The 19,426-nt window shown below is 36.0% G+C and overlaps 1 protein-coding gene across 1 annotated transcript; it reads right to left on the reverse strand.

The window, feature by feature from the left end:
* On the reverse strand, window positions 4,599-9,108 carry LOC18773605 (beta-glucosidase 12). The gene is made up of 13 exons (XM_007208483.2): window positions 8,918-9,108; window positions 8,702-8,771; window positions 8,058-8,116; window positions 7,807-7,882; window positions 7,460-7,537; window positions 7,279-7,366; window positions 6,910-7,165; window positions 6,679-6,794; window positions 6,192-6,409; window positions 6,074-6,105; window positions 5,868-5,970; window positions 5,559-5,667; window positions 4,599-5,199 (listed from the first exon to the last, which is right to left on the reverse strand). Exons 1-13 carry the CDS (start codon window positions 9,095-9,097, stop codon window positions 5,019-5,021), a joined length of 1,566 nt encoding a protein of 521 aa, XP_007208545.1. The 5' UTR covers window positions 9,098-9,108; the 3' UTR covers window positions 4,599-5,018.

Below are 19,426 nucleotides of genomic sequence, written 5' to 3' on the forward strand. Positions count from 1 at the left end.
GGTGGCTGGCCAAGGCTAGAGGATGAGAGGGCTGAAAGAAGATGTTACATGACAGAACCTAAAAATTGAATCTTTGAGACCAAGTATCTTAAGGCTTGGTTTAGACTGTTCCATCCTAAACACTCTAGACTAAGAAAAGAAAAGAGTAGAGACTTTACCCTTGAAGCCCTACTTAAGATTGACATTCTTGAGTTGGTCATCTTGTAGGAAAAAAGGATTCTTTCGGGTTCACCAAAGAGAGGTGACTTGTAATTTCTCTACACTACGGAAATGAGGAAGATTTGATGCAACCTAGGAAGGAGAGGATGCTAGTGCTCACTCCCCAGGGTGGCCGATTTTCCTAGATGGGAAGAGCTTAATGATGTTCTCACTCCTTTCTTGAAACCACCTTAAGAGGAATAATTCATTTATATAGACACACAAGGAGGAGACCAAAGTATCCCCTTCATAAAACCAGCCATATAGGTTCATTGGGCCTCTTGGGCTTATGTAGTCGTCCTATTATGCCCAAATGCTTGACTAGCCCAATGGGCCATGAATCCGATTTTATAGTTTATGCCCAAACTACCCTACTCCCACATTTTCTTAATTAATTTAATCTCTATTAAATTAGTAAGGGCCAGTTTGGCATTGCTGTGAAAATAATCACTGTCAAATTTGCTGTGAGAGAAAGTAAGTCTATGCAAATCATATTTATTTCGTCTTATTCAACATTATCGATGTGCGATCCATTAGGTTATAATTGGCAAGGTAGTGCGCGATCCAAAACGTGAGGAATAGGTTATGGTGTGTCCTCAGGAATAGGTTATGGTGTCTCCACTCCATTTAATTATCCCTTTATTAGGAATGGGTTATGGTGTGTCTTCAAGGCTTCCACAAATCGTGAGTAATGTTTAGCAACATGTCAAGGTTTTCCAAGCCAATATAGAATGAGGTTGTGAACCTATTTAGTTGGAATTGTCGTGCGGTATGGTCCTTCTCCAATTCAATGCTCTCGATCATACTATTATGACACAAAATTCATGTCAAGACCTTAGTGTGATCTGTAGGCTCATTTAACTTATTTCAGCGTGATCAGGATCTACAATATCAATCTGACTCATTGCTTTGGCCAAAGATTTCCAAGTCATACCGTTGGAGCATTCTCCTTATGTACTGAAGGTAGAGATCCCTTATTATACTCTCACCTGTCTCCATGCATTGATCGTGAATCCTAACCATGGGGTTATGCCCAAAGGGAGCACAACACTTCAATGCTTCCATGAGACAACTTGTGGTGTCTCAGGTCATCAAGGACTAGTCTACACTCTTTCAACTCGAGAGTTCTTGATTGACATGTAAGTAAAACTTCCATTCAAGTTCTCTTCATTGATCATATTCATTGAATTCATTCTCGATTGAACACCCATAAACTTATCTTAGTGTCTACGTGGATGACTTAAGACCAATCATCCTCCTGATTTGGCAGATATAGTGCATGCTAGTATTTGTGGATTGTCAATTCCCAGTTGACTATTCTATGATTAGAACGATTTAGGATGTGAGCATAGTTGCAATTTCAATGTAATACGGTCCTTCTCTAATTTCAATTTAATACTATTTTATTAAATGTTATAGCCGCCCAACTATACTATTTAAATGTTATAGCCGCTTGGCTATACTATTTAATAATAAAAAATTATGAAAAAAAGGACCTTCCTAGTTGCATTACTTTATACTTTATAGATAGTAATTTGGTATAGTCACGCGGCTATACGAATAAAATACGTACATGTTTTATTTGAAATTTTTTTGACAAATTACAACTTAAAAGTTTGGCCACTATATAATATCCTAATATAATTGATTTAAACTTTTAATATATATTATTCGTATTCAATAATATGTGATAATTATGTTTATAATACATGAATTTTGTGTGCATTATTAAAAAATTTGTAAAAAAAATACGTGTATTAAACATGAAAAATATGTATGTACATGTTCAATACGAGTGTTGTACGTTTATTTTTTTAAAAACCTGAATTTTACCGAGTCTTGAATACGTGTAGGAAACACGGATGTATTATTGAAATATAGGTATGTACATGTATAATACAGTATTAAATGTGAAATTGCTAAATTATTTATAGGGGTAATAACTCTAAAAAAAGTAAAAAATCAAAAGGGGGCCAATAGAGACTCGGGTAATAGCCTAATAGTAATTGATAATCCAGGAAAAAATATAAAAGAAAAAGAGGATCCCATTATATATGTATATATAAAGCGTATAGCCGCTCGATATACTATTAATTTTTAAAAAAAGTATTTGTCTCAGGAATTTGAGATTGAGGATTTAGGTGCTCTAAAATACTTCCTCGGAATTGAAGAAGCAAGGTCAAAAACTGGTATATTTCTGTCTCAAAGGAAGTGTGTGATGGATCTACTCACTGAAACAGGAATGCTTGGATGTAAGCCTACTGACACACTCATTGAGATGAATCACAAGTTGTGTGAAGACACGGATTGGTTGCTCACCAATAAGGAACAATACTAGCGCCTTGTTGGAAAGTTGATATATTTGGCACGCACAAGACCAGATATTGCATATGTTGTGAGTGTGGTTAGTCAGTTTATGCATTCACCCAATGTTTCTCATAAGAATGCAGTTGATCGGATCTTAAAATACTTAAAGTCAGCCCATGGAAAGAGATTAATGTTCTTAAAGAATGGAAATCTTGAAGTTGTTGGATATACTAATGCTGATTGGGCTGGTTCCATTATAGATAGACGCTCTACATCGGGTTACTTTACATTCGTTGGAGGTAACCTAGTCACTTGACAAAGTAAAAAATAAAATGTGGTTACTCGATCTAGTGCAGAAGCAGAGTATCAGGGAATGGCTCAAGGAGTTTGTGAATTATTGTGGATCACAGAATTCTTAACAGAATTGAGTTTTAAACTAGAGAAACCAATAGAGTTACATTGTGATAATAAGTCAGCTATTGATATTGCTCATAATCAAGTTCAACATGATCGAACTAAACATGTTGAGGCGATCATGTTGAGGTGGATAGACATTTCATCAAAGAAAAAAATTGAGAACAAGATCATCTGTCAACCTTTTGTAAAATTAGAAGATCAAATAGTGGATGTCTTAATAAAAGCTGTCTGTGGATGAGTGTTTTATGACTCACTTACCAAGTTGGGCAGTGCTGCTGATGTGAGTTAACCTACTAAATCAAGAAGATTTATTTCCTAAGTTAATTAGGTAATTTACTTCATTGCTTTATATAGTTTACACATCCTTGTTTAATTAGGACACTGTATTAATTTCCTTGTAAAGCACCCTTGTAAACTCCCATATATCTACTTAAATTGATTAAGAAGAGGCCAATGTGGAATCTTTGTTTAAGTGGGTAAGATCACTTAAAGATTAAATAGCCAATTAAAGACCTATCTCCAATCTTTGTTCATTACCAAAAGGGATACATAAACAGCATAACACCAACCGAATTTATAAAAACAAAAAAAAAAGAAAAAAAAAAAAGCGTAACACTAACATGTCATGTCCGCCTGAAAGAAAAAAAAGACCAACTTAGTCTATGACAATATCAGTAGCCCTAATTCTGCAGCCACTGCAACACTATAGGGAGGAGGAGTCCACAACGGTTGTCGGATGGACATTGCCTCCACGCCCTAATTCTGCATAGGGTTCCTTGCCCTCTGTTTAGCTTGGTATGGAACTTGGTAGGGGTGGGTATGGTATGGTACAGTACGGTATTGAGCTTATACCGCTATTGATACCGGAAATTAAAACCGGTATGGTACGATATGGGATTATCGTTTGTCAAAGTTCGTACCGTACCATGCCAAATCGATATCGATACGGTATTGGTACCATTTCAGTACCAAAATGAACAACTGAAAAAATGCATGACGGAATGAATAAGACAATAAAAATAGATACTAAATTTCATAATTCATTCATATGATATGCCCTGAGAATCCAAAGCTTCATACTGAAGCTTGAAGACAAAACACAATTTTTTTCATCATAATGTTTGCTACCTAGATTAAATTACAACATTTTCTTATATGTGCAAGACATTAGTTATGGGAGAAAAAAAACCCAACTCAATTGCAGAAATGGGGAAAACAAAAATTGAGGAAATGAAATTTACATTAATTAAGCCATAAACATGAACTTAGAGATATGATTATCCGAGAAAATTTGACAGAAGATGCAAAAAGAAAATTACAATTCAAAGGCATTGATCAAAGAAAGTAAACAACAGCTACCCAAATGCCCAGCAGCCTCAAGAAATTCTTCTTTTTTATTTGTACAAATTTGCAAAACGGGACTTTGGAAAATCTCCTTCCTTCCTTCACAGTTCATCACAACAACTATATGTTACTATTTGAACATGTTTATATTTCGGTACAGTATGGTATTGACCGGTACCAAATACTTCATACCGCTACCATATCATACTCTAGTGGTACGGTACGGTACCGATTATCTCCCCATCTCAAATGAAACGGTATGAAATCGGTATTGTACAGTATGGTTAGTGTACAGTTTCGGTATTTCGGTTTTAGATGCCCACCCGTAGAACTTGGTGCATGATTTTGATTTTTCCATTGATTTATCCCTTTTGTTGTAGCTTGCTTGCCTTGCTGCTTGGTAGGGGCTTTCGGCTTTTTATCGCCTTGTATGTTCTTTTCTGCTGCTCTTCGTGTTTTAATGAAATTCCACTTCGACCAAAAAAAGAAGGCAATCCCCAATCTCTCAGGACACAATGGCTGATATGAGAAAGTCTGGGTTCATAAATTGGTAACCTAATCAAATCCGCATTAAACATAGATAATTAGAAATTAGAACAATCAAAATTTGAGATCAATATGAACCCATCGGAATTCAAAACGTCGAAAGGAATTTGGTCACCCAACATACTATTTATTCTTGCTCATACACAAACAACATTCACATTATACATTATTTATTTGGTCACAAACAAGTCTGCAATTCGATTTCCCTAGTACTTAGGAACTTTACTTAGGAACTTTTTGAACCAATGGGCTGAGAGTTTTGGGTGTCTTTTCAACCCATTTTTGTAATCCACGAAGTTCATACCAAATCGAACAGTGTAACCATTATTCCATTCAAAATTGTCTAACAGAGACCATGCAAAGTATCCCTTAACATGGACGCCGTGCCTGCACAAAAGGATGGAATTAACAAAACCTAAAAAGGTTAGGCATATATATGTATATGAATGTACATACTATATATATGTTTTTTTAGTACAAGCAATAGTCTAAGCTAGAGGGGAGGGGGTTTCTCACACACACACACATCTGATGCCATGGGGGTTCGAACCTAATAATTGAAACTCTGCAAGTTAATGCCCTTTTTCACTGGACTAGACCCCATTGGCCGTAGTATATGTATGTTACATTCATATATACGAACATACATCTATATGTCATATGTGTATTTATAAATATATATATATATATATATATATATATATATACAACACATGGTATATGTATAGGCTTTGTTGAGCACTTACTTGATGGCTCGTTGAACGTAACAGAGGTGGTGATAGTAGTAGTCAATTCTCTGGCTATCATTAAGGGCTTCCTCAAGTGACAATTTTGGATGGCTGAACTCATCAATCCCTACAACAAATATGTAACATGTTAGTCTTTTAGTTTTAAGCTTGTTCATTTTCCAAAAAGAGAAGGGCTAACTCCTTGAATTATTACAAAGTGAACAGAAATATCACTAGCTTAATAGTTAGTTGATTTTAAATGTATACTGAATAGCAATAATTACACTACATGTGAAAACTTGATGATGCAACTAACTAAATAATTACCATTCTCCGTAACGTAAATGAGTGGATCATTATACTTTCTCTTCGTGTAGAGTAAAAGATCTTCAATTCCTCTTGGATAAACATATAGCCAATCTGAAGCAGCCTGTAATACCATAGAAATTGAGAGATTTGTAGAGGTTACATTTGTCTGTGAAAAACAATTAATAATACCACTAACGCTAACAGCTAAGCAATTTGATGTGTACCTTTGGACCAATAGAGACCCCATTAAGCTCAACTGCCACAATATATATGGTCAAAATCTAATTGTTATGAGAAACTTAAAAATTGGTAATCAACAAGCTTTGAATTTGTACTACGTACATGAAAAATTAGCACGAGCATCTGTCAAGTAGCTTGCATTTACAGAAATATGTTGAGGTGCATAGGCTGCATAATAAGTAGTATAGTAATTTAATCCAAGAAAATCAAATGACCCATTTAGCAATTTAGATTCTGCTTTCGTGAAGTTTGGTAGACGATTTCCAACAAGAGACCGCATACTGTGCGGATAGTCACCACTTGTTATTGGCTCCGCAAACCTACAAAAATGTGGAAATTCGCATTACAAACTTAATGCTAAATAGGATATTTTCTTGTCTGAAAATTTGGCAAGTTATATTGCCGGAAATTTGGCTTATTATAAAGCCAAAACAAAAGTTGATTCCAAACTTAAACATTCATAAAGCATATTTTTATTTGTTCAATGTATTCAAATTAATATTCTATTAACATATATATTCGGGAAACAAATATTAGATTATGCTAGTAAGTACTGTAAGCGAGTTACAGATTTATATTGGGTACTGACCATCCAAACATAAAATCCAAGGCTCGTAATGCAGCATTTTTATGGTGCTTGGCTTCAGAAATAGGCACAAACCAATGTGACAATAGCGTTATCCCTATCAGACCCTTTTGAGATGCCTGCAGATTAATTTTGAACATAACAGGATTACTGAGTCATATAGAATTCTCCATTATTCACATATAGTTCTCAATTAGGACATAATATTCTAGCCCAGCGCGCTAAAAAAGAGACCTGATATTTCTTCTTGTACAATTTTACAGCAGTTGCATGTGCAAGGAGCTGGTTGTGTGCCACCATATATGGTTCTGTACTTGAATCCCCACCGATGCAATTTAGCTTCTGCCAATCAGAACATCGTCCGGGCGCGAAGTCCCCTTTTGCATAACCACCAACACTATAGCTCCATGGCTCATTGAATGTGATCCAGTATTTTACCCGATCACCAAATTCCTTGTAGCAAAGCTCTACATAGTCTCGAAAGTGATTTCTGTACACACACACACACATATATATAGAACGATGGTTGTAAAAATTAAAATCCAATGCCAAATATTGGTTTCGAACATATTTGAAATGGTATATCTTAATTTGTTCACGTACATAATATGAGGGCTTAAGAAACCACCATATTCGTCTTCTAAGGCTTGGGGAAAATCCCAGTGGAAGAGGGTTACAAATGGCTTTAGACCTGCATGAGTAATAGAAAAGAGTTGACTAAGTGATGTTTCAGGTGGGATTGATATTTGAGGTTTTATGTGATTAATATAGAAAGCTGCTTCACCATTGTGTAGGAGTTCGTTGATGAAACTGTTGTAGTATTTTATTCCTTCCTTGTTCACGCCTCCGCTTAGCTTTCCATCTAATAATTAAGAAAAATACAAGCAAAGACACAAATAACTCAATCAATAATATATAAGTGGTAAGGAAAGAAAGGGCCAATGATAAACTATTTCTTCTCTTGGTTCAATTTTTCCAGATAACGACTTTAACTGATAACACACCTAAGCTTGCAACACTTTCTTAGTTCGTTATATACAACGATATAAAAGGAGGGCCACATGAATTATTGTTTCAAGGAAGAGACATGTTCTGTACAATATATACACCAAATGTCATTGATGAACTCACTCGGTAACAATCTTGGCCATGAGATAGAGAATCTATAAGCATCCAACCCCATGTTCTTCATAATCCCCACATCTTCCTACAGTACACACAAAAGATATAATTATAAAAAAGAACCTTAAAAGGATCTCATTTTCAATTTCCTATAGCTATGTTCTCTTCTCTTACTGAGCTCGAAGCAAAGAAGGCATATGTGTTTGTCAAGTTTCTTTTCTAAGAAAAAACAATGAGAGTTATGTGACCAAAATTTAAACCTTATAGCGGTGATATTCATCAATAGCCACATCTCCGTTGCTGCCATCTTGGATTCTTTCTGTAATTTAAAAAACAAAACAAAAATATTATCTAAGCACGACTATTATATAACTAACTAGGCCCTATCTCTCATTAGAAAAAAAAAAAAAAAAAAACATTGGTCCATTGTTTAATAATTAAAGGGTAATGCTAGGCTTACCACATTTTTATACCACTAGCTCGTGAGCATATGCCAATTGGTTTTATTTTTTATTTTTTATTTTATTTTTAGAATTAAGAAAAGATAACATGGGTAGTTATGTTCCATAAAAGTAGGACCTATTATCTGATTTTGTTTTTAATTTTAATTTTTTTTAATATAAAAAAATGTGAATCTACCATATTATCCTCATTTAATTAATAATTTCAATTCTTAATATTTGAATTAACTAAAGGCATTTTTTGGTATTTTGAATGTTTCACTATTCTCAGCCATTTGTGAGGTATTAGCAACAACTTTTAACGTCGAAAAAAATCAAATCTAGAAATCAAGTTTAGTGACGGTATGGGTAAAAACCGAATTTGAGAGGGAAATTAAGACTTCAAAGAAAAGAAAAACAGAACATTAAGAGTGGATAAGGAAAACAAAGCCTAGAAACACCACCTGGATGTTTGTGGGTGTAGGTATCCCATATGCTTGGTCCTCTACCACCTCCTCTTGCAGCACCTTCATACTAAAATTTACGCACACACATAAAAGAGTCCAGAATGAAGATGCCAATGTTCATGCATGGATGCTTAGTCTCGCCAGAAGAAACTAATTAAGTAATTAAAACAAAAATTAAAGTGTAATTAAGCTCCCAAAAGAGAAAAGACTCACCTGGTAAGAAGATGAAGCTGAGCCAAATATGAACCCAGCTGGAAAACTGCTTCTGTTGAGGAAAGCAGTGTCATATTGACTGGGTGTAACTGGAATGGTGGCTTGGCTATTTGCCAATGCAAAGCCAATTAGTTGCAGAAAATAATTTCCTAATAGCAAATATCCTAATTGGATTGCCATAACTTGAGGTTTTGGTGATCTAGATAGCTTGGCTTTGCCTGTCATGGGTTTTATATATGGAGGAAGGACACATCACAGCACAGCTCGAAAGTCAGGAGTCTCAAGACACATGTACACTGTGCATGCAACGGTTAAAGCATCTCAAATGTTCCTCAAAAAGAAAAATTAAATTTAAAAGATCGTTAAAAAATAATCATTTGATGAAGCTAAAATGTTAAATTACTGCATAGCCTAAATGACATTTGTGAGGCCTTTATTAATGTCATAGCTTGATTTGGAATGATCAAGGAACCACTAAAAGCATATAATTTATAAAAGCAAATTAACATGCTTTTCAAATTATAAAAGCAAATTAACATGCTTTACCACGACGACGAAAGGTCCATGGCTGATCCAACATGATTCAATGTTTTGCCCAATCACCAAATTCCTTGTAATGAAGGTCTGCATAGTCCTGAAAGTGATTCTTGCATATACATAGAGATGTTTGGAAAATTAAAAATGTGGGAAATATTAATTCTAAGCACTTCATATAGTATAAATGTGTTAACTTACAAAATGTGAAGGCTCGAAAAACCACCATATTCTAGTCATCATTAGTTGTCCTGTGTGTAATTACTCTTAGCTCATATTTAGAAATTAGAACTTGGCTATTTGCTAAAAAGTTGAAGTACATTGAAGAATTTATGAGGCTACAAAACCAAGATAATTTGTGCATTCGTTTATAATGGACATCATTAGGAAAATCAGCATATGCATCACAAAACTTTGTCTAGATGACTTACTAGTGTCCTTTTGACTGTTTAATTTTATCAAAAAGGCTGGGGTTGGTCTGGACTCACCAAGTCTCTCATTTTACATTTTTCATATTTTTTTTTTTTGTGAGAGAGAGAGAGAGAGAGAGAGAGAGAGAGAGAGAGAGAGAGAGAGAGAGAGAGAGAGAGAGAGAGAGAGAGAGAGTGTAAATTAGCTTTTGCTTTTTGGGGGAAGACTTCATGGTTTCTTGAATTCCTTTTGGGGCTTTCATTGAAATTTCATTTCTCAAACTTTTGCTTAGTGATACAAAGTTTTCATCTCTCATCACTTTCATTTTCACCATTTTAGAAAACTTGGTTTTCTCTTTGGTTTATATGAGAGTGTATATGGCATAAAAATGGGTTTTCAAGATTTCATTTTGAAAGCTACTCCTTTTTCAGAAAATCTGACCATAGCTTTGCACATCAAAGTTTTAATCTCTCATATTTTTCATTTACACCATTTTGGAAAACTTGGTTTTCTCTTTAGTTTGTATGAGATTGTTCATGGCTTTTGAAATGAGGATTTCAAATCTGATTCTATCTTTGAAACCAAATTCACCCATTCATAATTTTTTAGAGTAAAACTTCTACTTTGCATTCTCTACTTGGTGAGGTATGAGTTTTCATTACGAGAGTTTGAAAATTATTCTTTGAAATCTGTTGTGTTTTTTTATAATTTGCATATGGGTATAGTTATAACTACTCATCTTCTTTAGTCTGCATCTAAGTTCATTATGATTAGCCATCTTCTTTAGTCTAGATCAGATTCTTGGTTGATTTCTTCAAAAGGATGGTTTCTTGAAGGAATTGACCCATTTTCATCTCAGAATCTAAATTTCATAGTTCTATTCAATTCGGAGCTAAGTTGCGGTGCCATGGGATGAAGAAATTGATGGACTAGTTGCCGTTTCCATGAAGAACAAGCTACTAGCTCAACTAAGTTTGGAGAAAAAGGTTGCACATTGAGGTAGTGCTTATTTCCTAAATAGACCTATGCGAGAACCTGTAAAAATATATATACATATATATATATGGGGGCGGATCCGTGGCACTATATTTTTGACACAATTTTTGGGCCATTAGATTACTCCACTTTCAATGAGAGAGAAAATAAAATTAATGATTGTCTATTTAAAAAAAATTAAAACTATTTGCCATGTAATATTTAATCTCAACCATTGAAAGTGGAGTAATCTAATGGCCCAAAAAATTGTGTCAAAAATGTACATATTAATTATTTATTAATATGAATTTTTCTTATTTAAATATTTATTGTGAAGACTTATCTATATATATAAAGCAAAAGGCAGAGAATAGTGAAACATTCAAAATACCAGAAAATGCCCTTTGTTAATTCAAACATTAAGAATTGAAATTATTAATTAAATGAGGATAATATGGTAAATTCACATTTTTTAATATTAAAAAAATTAAAATTAAAAACAAAATAAGATAATAGGTCATACTTTTATCTATATATATAAAGCAAAAGGCAGAGAATGGTGAAACATTCCAAATACCAGAAAATGCCCTTGGTTAATGCAAACATTAAGAATTCAAATTATTAATTAAATGAGGATAATACGGTAAATTCACACTTTTTCATATTTTAAAAAAGAAAAAGAAAAAGAAAAAGCAGATAATGGATCCTATTTTTAGGGAACACAACTACCCATTATCTTTTTTAATTCTAAAATAAATTTAAATTTTTTTAAAAAAAAGCCTCTCGCAAGCGCGGAAACGCGTGCGGAGAGGCTAGTGGAACATAACTACCCTGTTATTTTTTATTAATTCTAAAAATAAAATAAAAAAGAAAAAGAAAACCAATTGGCACATGCGTGAGCATGTGTCAAGGGGCTAGTATGTTATTAAATCTTAAGCCTAGTATGAGATTATCCCTTTAGTTGAAAGATGACACCATTCTTGTTTTCCATATGTATTGGTTCATGTCAATTTAGAAATTCTGAGTTTTGCCAAAATCCCAAGTTTATTTCCCTTATCCAAACACACCATTAATGATTTGTGAAGTTCCCGTGGAATTGTTATACTTTTATGGGTGCATTTTTATTACCTCAAGTCATCTGTTATAACTTGCAGTCCACTGCTATTACCTTAGGTCCATTCTTATCTCCTTTAACTACTCTTTCTTTTTGTTACAAGTCCTAATACATTTTTTGTCATCATCATTCTTGGTTATACGTACAAATTTACCGGCGATTTGGAGGTTTTAGGGATGAAGCTTCGTGGAGAGAGAATGAGGCAGCTGAGTTTTTGGGTCGTGTGCTGATGGGTTTAATAAATTAAAAAGATAATGGTTTAGTGAATCATGAACATTGCTTAGGATATTTGCGGTGGCAATTTTGTAAATTTATTTGGGGGTTTTAATGAATTTGGGTTGGGCTTAATTGGGTTTTTTAGCGGTGGTAGACTTGTAAATTTGTTTGGGTTTTTTAATGAAACGGGTTGGGCTTCATTTAGTGGTATTGTTGTAATTTATAGGTATTTTGAGTGTTAATTTATTTTTTAAAGTGAGTTTTGGATTTTTTTTATTGAAATTGTTGCGGGTTGGGTTTTCACTATTTCAGACCCCACTATTGGGCCTATAACTCAAGCTTCCTTTGTTTTCCAAAGCAATGTTCATGATTCACTAAACAAATAGTAGAAGAATTGCAGTAAAATTTTAGGGTAAATTATTCAAATGGTCTTCAAATTTATACTCAATTTATATTTTGGTCCCTCAATTAAATTATTCGTTCAAATGGTCCATCAACTCTATATTATTCTCTCCATTGGTCCTACCGTTATATTTTGGTCATTATTTACCCTAAAATTAGGTTAAATCTAACAGAAAATTAGACGGTAGACCCATTGGAGCGAATAATATAGAGTTGATGGACCATTTGAACAAATAATTTAGTTGAGGGACCAAAATATAAATCAGGTATAAATTTGAGGACCATTTAAGTAATTTACCCAAAATTTTAAGAAATAGGTTATGGCTACAAAAAAAAAAGTAATAGGCTAACTTTTCTTTCCATTGGTATTCAATAGATAATGGAAAGTTACTAGCTAAGGGGTATATACAAAATGGAGAGTAGAAAACCAATATTATTAAGGGCTAACATTAAAAGACCCCCTCAAGGTTTGGGATCATTTTCAAAATGCGCTCCTGAGTTTCAATTTCATCAATTTACACCCTATTGTTTTCAAATTTGACCAATTTAAGTTTTTCGTTAAGTTGACTGTCAAAAAATCCTTTAAGTGATGACGTGTCTTTTATATGGTCTACTTTTTTTGCTTAGTTGAAAGAAAATATTAATAAAATAATAATTAGAAATTTTAAATTCAATATATAAATTTTTTTGAAAAGTAAAAATAAAACTAACCCCTTTCCCCGATCTGCCTCCCTCCCTCCTTGCCCCACCACTTCCCCACCCTCCTTACACCTCCACCGTCACCTCAACCCAGCCACCCTACCCACCAGTGGCTCACGCCCTCTCCCTCCTCTTCCAATTCCCACCAATGCTGGACTATAGTGATGAAGCCATCTTGCTTTATGTTCAAATGGTGGTGAAGGGTATTTTGCCTAATAAGTTTACATTTCCATTTGTGCTGAGCGCTTGCTCCAAGGTTTTGGCTTTTTGTGAAGGGGTTCAGCTCCATGGAGCACTTGTTAAGATGGGTTTGATGAAAGATGCATTTATTGAGAATTCTTTGATCCATTTCTATGTTGAATGTGAGAAGTTGGATTATAGCCAAAAGGTGTTCGATGGAATGGTTGAGGTTAATATCAAATTGATGGGTTTCTCGTTTATGAAATTTGTTACTAGTTTCTTACTGTTTTTCCATGATTGCTTCATAGATAATGTGTTGGCGAGATATCCTAGTCATATTAGGATATTTCTTTATTATTCTATTAGGATTTTATTTATTTCATTTTTGTATAGATATTATGTAATTAGGTTTTGTCTTATTTCCCAGTATAACCCTACTAGAGTTTGTAACCTTGTATTATAAATACCTCCTTTTGGAGAATGAAATATATCTGCAAATATTCTACCCATATTGTTTGACTTGGTATCAGAGCCGACTTTCAGGTGACCTGTGTGTGTTGTGCCCAGTCGTGTTCTACTGTGTGCCCTTATTTCTTTTAGGGTTCTTGTGTCCGTGCCTATGCTGTGTTTGTCGTATCTACTTCGTGTTGTTTTTTTTCCGCTGCTATCATGGGTGATGATTCTAAAATCGTGGTGAGTGCTAGTGTGTCTGCAACAAAGGAGGAACGTCCCTCGCGTGATTACTCTACCCCGATTACTTATGACAAATTGGATGGCTCCAATTATGTCTCTTGGTCTCGTGGTGAGCGTATTACAATTACTAGTCATCGTATGGCAAGTTGGATCAATGGGAAGAAGCCTGCTCCATCTTCAGATTCTGCTGCCTATGCCGAATGAGAAGAAGATAATTGCCTGGTGCAGTCATGGCTTCTCAATTCCATGACTAAGCTAGTTCGTGCCTTGTTTGAACATGGTGCTACTACTTATGATATCTGGGAGGCCGCCCAGAAGACCTATACTGTGACTCAGAATAGTTCTCATCTATTTCAACTTCGGCGGCAGTCCATCCTTACATGTCAGAATGGTGAATCTGTCAAAGTGTTCTATGAAAAACTCCATGCTATCTGGCAGGAGATTGATTGTCTGCGTCCACATGAATATGGTTGTGCCGATGATGGGGCTCTTCGTCTGAAAGAACTTGAAGCCGATCAAGTTTATGATTTTCTTGGAGGACTTGATCCACCATATGATGGTGTCCGTAGCCGTATCCTTGCTCTTAGTCCTGTCCCTCCTCCTCTCGAGGCCTATGCCATGGTAATAGAGGAAGACACCCGTCAGTCTGCTATGCTTGGAGGAGGTTCCATGGCCCTTAAAGTCGACCCTGCACGTCAAAGGCCGGTCACCTAGTACGACGCGAACGGTCGCTCTTCATCCAGAAAATTTTCTCCTTCTGCTGGGTCGCGTCCTACTGGCTCTACCCCTAGCTCTCTTGACGATCCTCCTAAATGCCGTCATTGTAATGGGAATCATTATTCTGAGAAGTGCTTTAAGGAGCATGGTTACCCCGATTGGTTTGTTGACTACAAAGCTCGTATGTACGGCCCCAAGGCCGCCTGCACTATAACTCAAGATGAGACCCGTCCTCCGGCCCCATCTGCAAATCTGTGTGTTTCTGATACCATGTCAGGTATGGGCTCTAATACTTGGATAATTGACACTGGTGCTTCTGATCATATGACTTATGATGATAATATGTTTGATGAGTTGTCTCGTAACCCTCGTGACCCCTATATTACTAGTGCTAATGGTTTACCTTCCCTAGTTACTGGTGAAGGTACCATCCACCTCACTCATTCTTTACCTCTGTCCCATGCTCTTTTGGTTCCAAATATTCGTTGCAATTTGTTGTCTGTTGGGCGTTTACTTGATACACTTAACGCTTCTGCTACTTTTTATTCTACCCATTATTTTTTTCCAGGATCTCAAGACTCACGAGAAGATTGGGCATGGTAAAAGGATAGGGAGGTTTTATTACTTACAGTTACCAGTTGCAGCAGTTCGTAGGTTTGTCCCTAATAAAGTCCAGGGTGGCAGTGTCAAAGACAAGCAACAACTTTGGTTGTGGCATCGTATCTTAGGACATCCGTCATTTGGTTATCTTAAGCATTTGTTTCTTTCATTATTTAGTTTGTGTGATGAGTCTAGCTTCAAATGTGAGACTTGTGTAATGGCCAAGAGCCACCGTACTGTGTTTCCCTTCAGTAATAATAAAGCTGGATTGCCTTTTGAGTTAGTTCATTCTGATGTATGGGGCCCTGCCCGTGTGACTTCTCATGGTTTCCGTTGGTTTGTCACGTTCATTGATGACTGCACTCGCCTAACATGGGTATATTTGATGAAGCATAAACATGATGTTGCCTCTATTCTTCCTGTTTTCTGTGTTATGGTGTCTACTCAGTTTCATGCTAGTGTTAAAGTATTTCGAACTGATAACAGAGGTGAATATGTGAATCATACCTTGACCCAGTTCTTCCGTGATCAAGGTATCATTCATCTCAAACAACCACTCCATTCACTCCTCAACAAAATGGTGTGTTTGAACGTAAGAATCGTCAGTTACTTGAAGTTGCTCGCTCCTTTATGTTGGATATGTCTGTTCCCCACCATCTTTGGGGACATGGTGTTTTGGCTGCTGCCTAATTGATTAATCTTACTCCTAGTCGGGTTCTGGATTTCAAGACTCTGCTTGATGTATTATGTGCCCATACTCCTCCGGTTTCAGTCTCTAAGCTACCTCCGAAGGTGTTTGGGTGTGTTGCCTATGTTCATGTCTACTCCCATCAACGGAGTAAACTTGACCCATGTGCTATCCGCTGTGTCTTCATTGGCTATTCTACCACTCAGAAGGGTTACAAGTGCTACCATCCTCCTTCACAGAAGGTACATGTTACTTTGGATGTCACCTTTCATGAAGAAGTACCGTATTATGTCTCTTCCTCCTCTCCAATTCAGGGGGAGAGGGGGAGTGAATTGAAGAATTTCGGAATAGAAAATCTTGAATATACAGAGGCATCGCAAGCAATCTGTGCAAAACCGACCGGTCGCCAAGTGCCGTCGAAACAACAATCTGTGCAAAACCGACCGGTCGCCCAGAAGGTCACGACCGGTTGCCAGTTGAATTCCTTGATGAGATTTGCCCTTTGCCAATAGAATGTAACAGTGATATCGGTGACTCCTGTGAAGAAGAGATTGATATAAGACCCCCCTCTGGCCTGGCACTGTCCCAATCAACTCGTGATGATGATGAGGTACTTTCTAATGATGTGTCTACTTATCCATTATCCCCACGCACTACTCGTGGTAAACCTAAAGTGCAATATTCCCCTGATATACATGCTAAATCTAAATACCCCATTAACCATTATGTGTCAACTCATCGTCTGTCAAAGTCATATGCATCATATTTGTGTCAATTATCTAGTGTATGTGTGCCAACTAAGTTACAGGATACTCTATCAAACCCTAAGTGGGTAGATGCAATGCATGTTGAGATGGAAGCCTTAAATAAGAATGCCACTTGGGAGCTAGTCCCTTTATCAAAAGGGAAAAAGGCAGTTGGGTGCAGATGAGTGTTTACTCTGAAGCACAAGGCTGATGGTTCCATTGATCGTTACAAGGCAAGATTGGTAGCAAAAGGTTGTACTCAGACCTATAGAGTGGATTATACGGAGACCTTTGCTCTAGTAGCAAAGCTCAATACTGTACGTGTACTCTTGTCCTTGGCTGCTAATCATAATTGGCCTCTATTACAATTTGATGTCAAAAATGCATTCCTCCATGGTGACCTCAAGGAAGAAATATGCATGGATCCTCCGCCGGGTATCCCTGTAACCTCTAAGGAGGGTATGGTGTGCAAACTATGGAAATCATTATATGGATTAAAGCAGTCTCCAAGAGCTTGGTTTGGGAGGTTTGCTGCATCTATGAGGAAGTCTGGGTATGTACAAAGTAATTCGAATCATACTTTGTTTCTGAAGCGTCGCAAAGGTAAATTGACAGCTTTAATAATTTATGTTGATGATATGATTGTAACTGGAGATGATCAGGCAGAAATACAGAGTCTCCAGAAATATTTGGCGTCCGAATTTGAGATGAAATCATTAGGTGACTTGAAGTACTTTCTCGGGATTAAAGTGGCCAGATCTAAGCATGGTATTTTCTTGTCTCAAAGGAAGTATGTTTTAGATTTACTTGCAGAAACTGGAATGTTGGATTGTAAACCAATTGATACTCCTAGTGAATAGAATCACAAGTTGGGGTTATATCCTGATCAAGTTCCTATTGATAAGGAGTGCTATCAACGACTTGTGGGGAAACTAATTTATTTAGCTCATACACGTCCTGACATTGCATATGCATTAAGTGTAATGAGTCAATTTATGCACTCACATAGGGAAGATCATATGGAAGCTGTGACGCGTATTTTGAGATATCTCAAAGTAACTCCTGGCAAGGGGTTAATGTTTTCTAAGTATGGTCATGCAGATGTGGAAGGATACACAGATGCTGATTGGGCAGGTTCAGCTACTGATAGGCGTTCTACGTCTGGGTATTTTACGTTTGTTGGTGGTAATCTTATTACTTGGAGAAGCAAGAAACAAAAGGTGGTGTCTTGATCTAGTGCTGAGGCTGAGTATCGTGGAATGGCCCATGGTGTATGTGAGTTACTGTGGTTGAGGAGATTATTGAGAGATCTTGGCTTTGGGCCTAAGAAGCCTATGGATTTATATTGCGATAATAAGCCTGCGATTGCAATTGCTCATAACCCTGTATAACATGATCATACAAAGCATGTGGAAGTTGATCGAAATTTCATTAAAGAAAAGTGGGATGCGGAGATTGTTTCCTTCCCATTCATCCGTTCTGAGTATCAGTTAGCAGATATCCTTACAAAGGCTGTTTCTACTAGTATTTTTGACAACTCGCTTGACAAGTTGGGCATGCGTAACGTCTTTGCTCCAACTTGAGGGGGAGTGTTGGCGAGATATCCTAGTCATATTAGGATATTTCTTTCTTATTCTATTAGGATTTGATTTATTTCATTTTTGTATAGATATTAGGGAGATTCACTATTATACCTAATATGGGGGCCAAAATTATAAAAATACCCTATATAAAATGGACTTTAGAAACACACCCAAAGCCCATTTACAACATAACAAAAAAGCTTTTAACTTCTTATAAATTACAAAACTGCCATCAATTTCTTAAAACAAGCCCAACCCCAAAATCTCATAAAAATACCCAAAGCACTCAATAGGGCATCAAAGTAATTTAATAATTAATATTAAATTCAATAAGGCCAGCTATCATTTTTTGGGTTTTTTTTGGGTTTGTTTATAGGAATTCAATTGTGTAGGGTTTATTTATAATATTAGTGCTAGAAATGGGTATATCACTAAATATCTCTAGATATTATGTAATTAGGTTTTGTCTTATTTCCTAGTATAACCCTATTAGGGTTTGTAACCTTGTATTATAAATACCTCCTTTCGGAGATGAAATATATATGAAAATATTCTACCCATATTGTTTGACTTAATGGCTTCTAACGCTTTTTGAAAATTTTGGGGCAGAATCTGATTAAATGATTGTTCTTGAAGACAATAATTGTGATTTAGTTTTTCAAATGTTCCATTGCGTTTGTGATTTCAAAATTGAAGCATTAGAATTGTGAGGACTTATACGTGTTTGTTGCTTAGTTGGATACTTACTCTGTTAATAATGCCCTAGTTTGTAAGGTCATCTGTTTTGTTTGAATTGGTCTTAGACCCAATTACACGTTCTTAGGAGTTGTGAACGTGGAGTTTGTTTTTCAATTGATTTCCTTGTAACATGCTTGTATAAAGCCATTGCTTGTGCAATTCAATAAGAAGTCTTTTCAGTCTAAACTTGTAAAGTTGTTCTGAGATCCAACA

The sequence above is a fragment of the Prunus persica genome, chromosome G6 (genome assembly GCF_000346465.2).
Source record: "Prunus persica cultivar Lovell chromosome G6, Prunus_persica_NCBIv2, whole genome shotgun sequence".
Lineage (NCBI taxonomy): Eukaryota > Viridiplantae > Streptophyta > Magnoliopsida > Rosales > Rosaceae > Prunus > Prunus persica.

Bases quoted from the DNA above. Each gene is read 5' to 3' on its own strand.
- LOC18773605 (XM_007208483.2), bottom strand. From the start codon at position 9,097: ATGGCAATCCAATTAGGATATTTGCTATTAGGAAATTATTTTCTGCAA. The intron at 8,117-8,701 runs GTGGTGTTTCTA...TTTAAATTACAG, and splicing joins CTACACCCACAAACATCCAG to AAAGAATCCAAGATGGCAGC. The intron at 6,106-6,191 runs GTACGTAGTACA...ATATTGTGGCAG, and splicing joins TGCTCGTGCTAATTTTTCAT to TTGAGCTTAATGGGGTCTCT.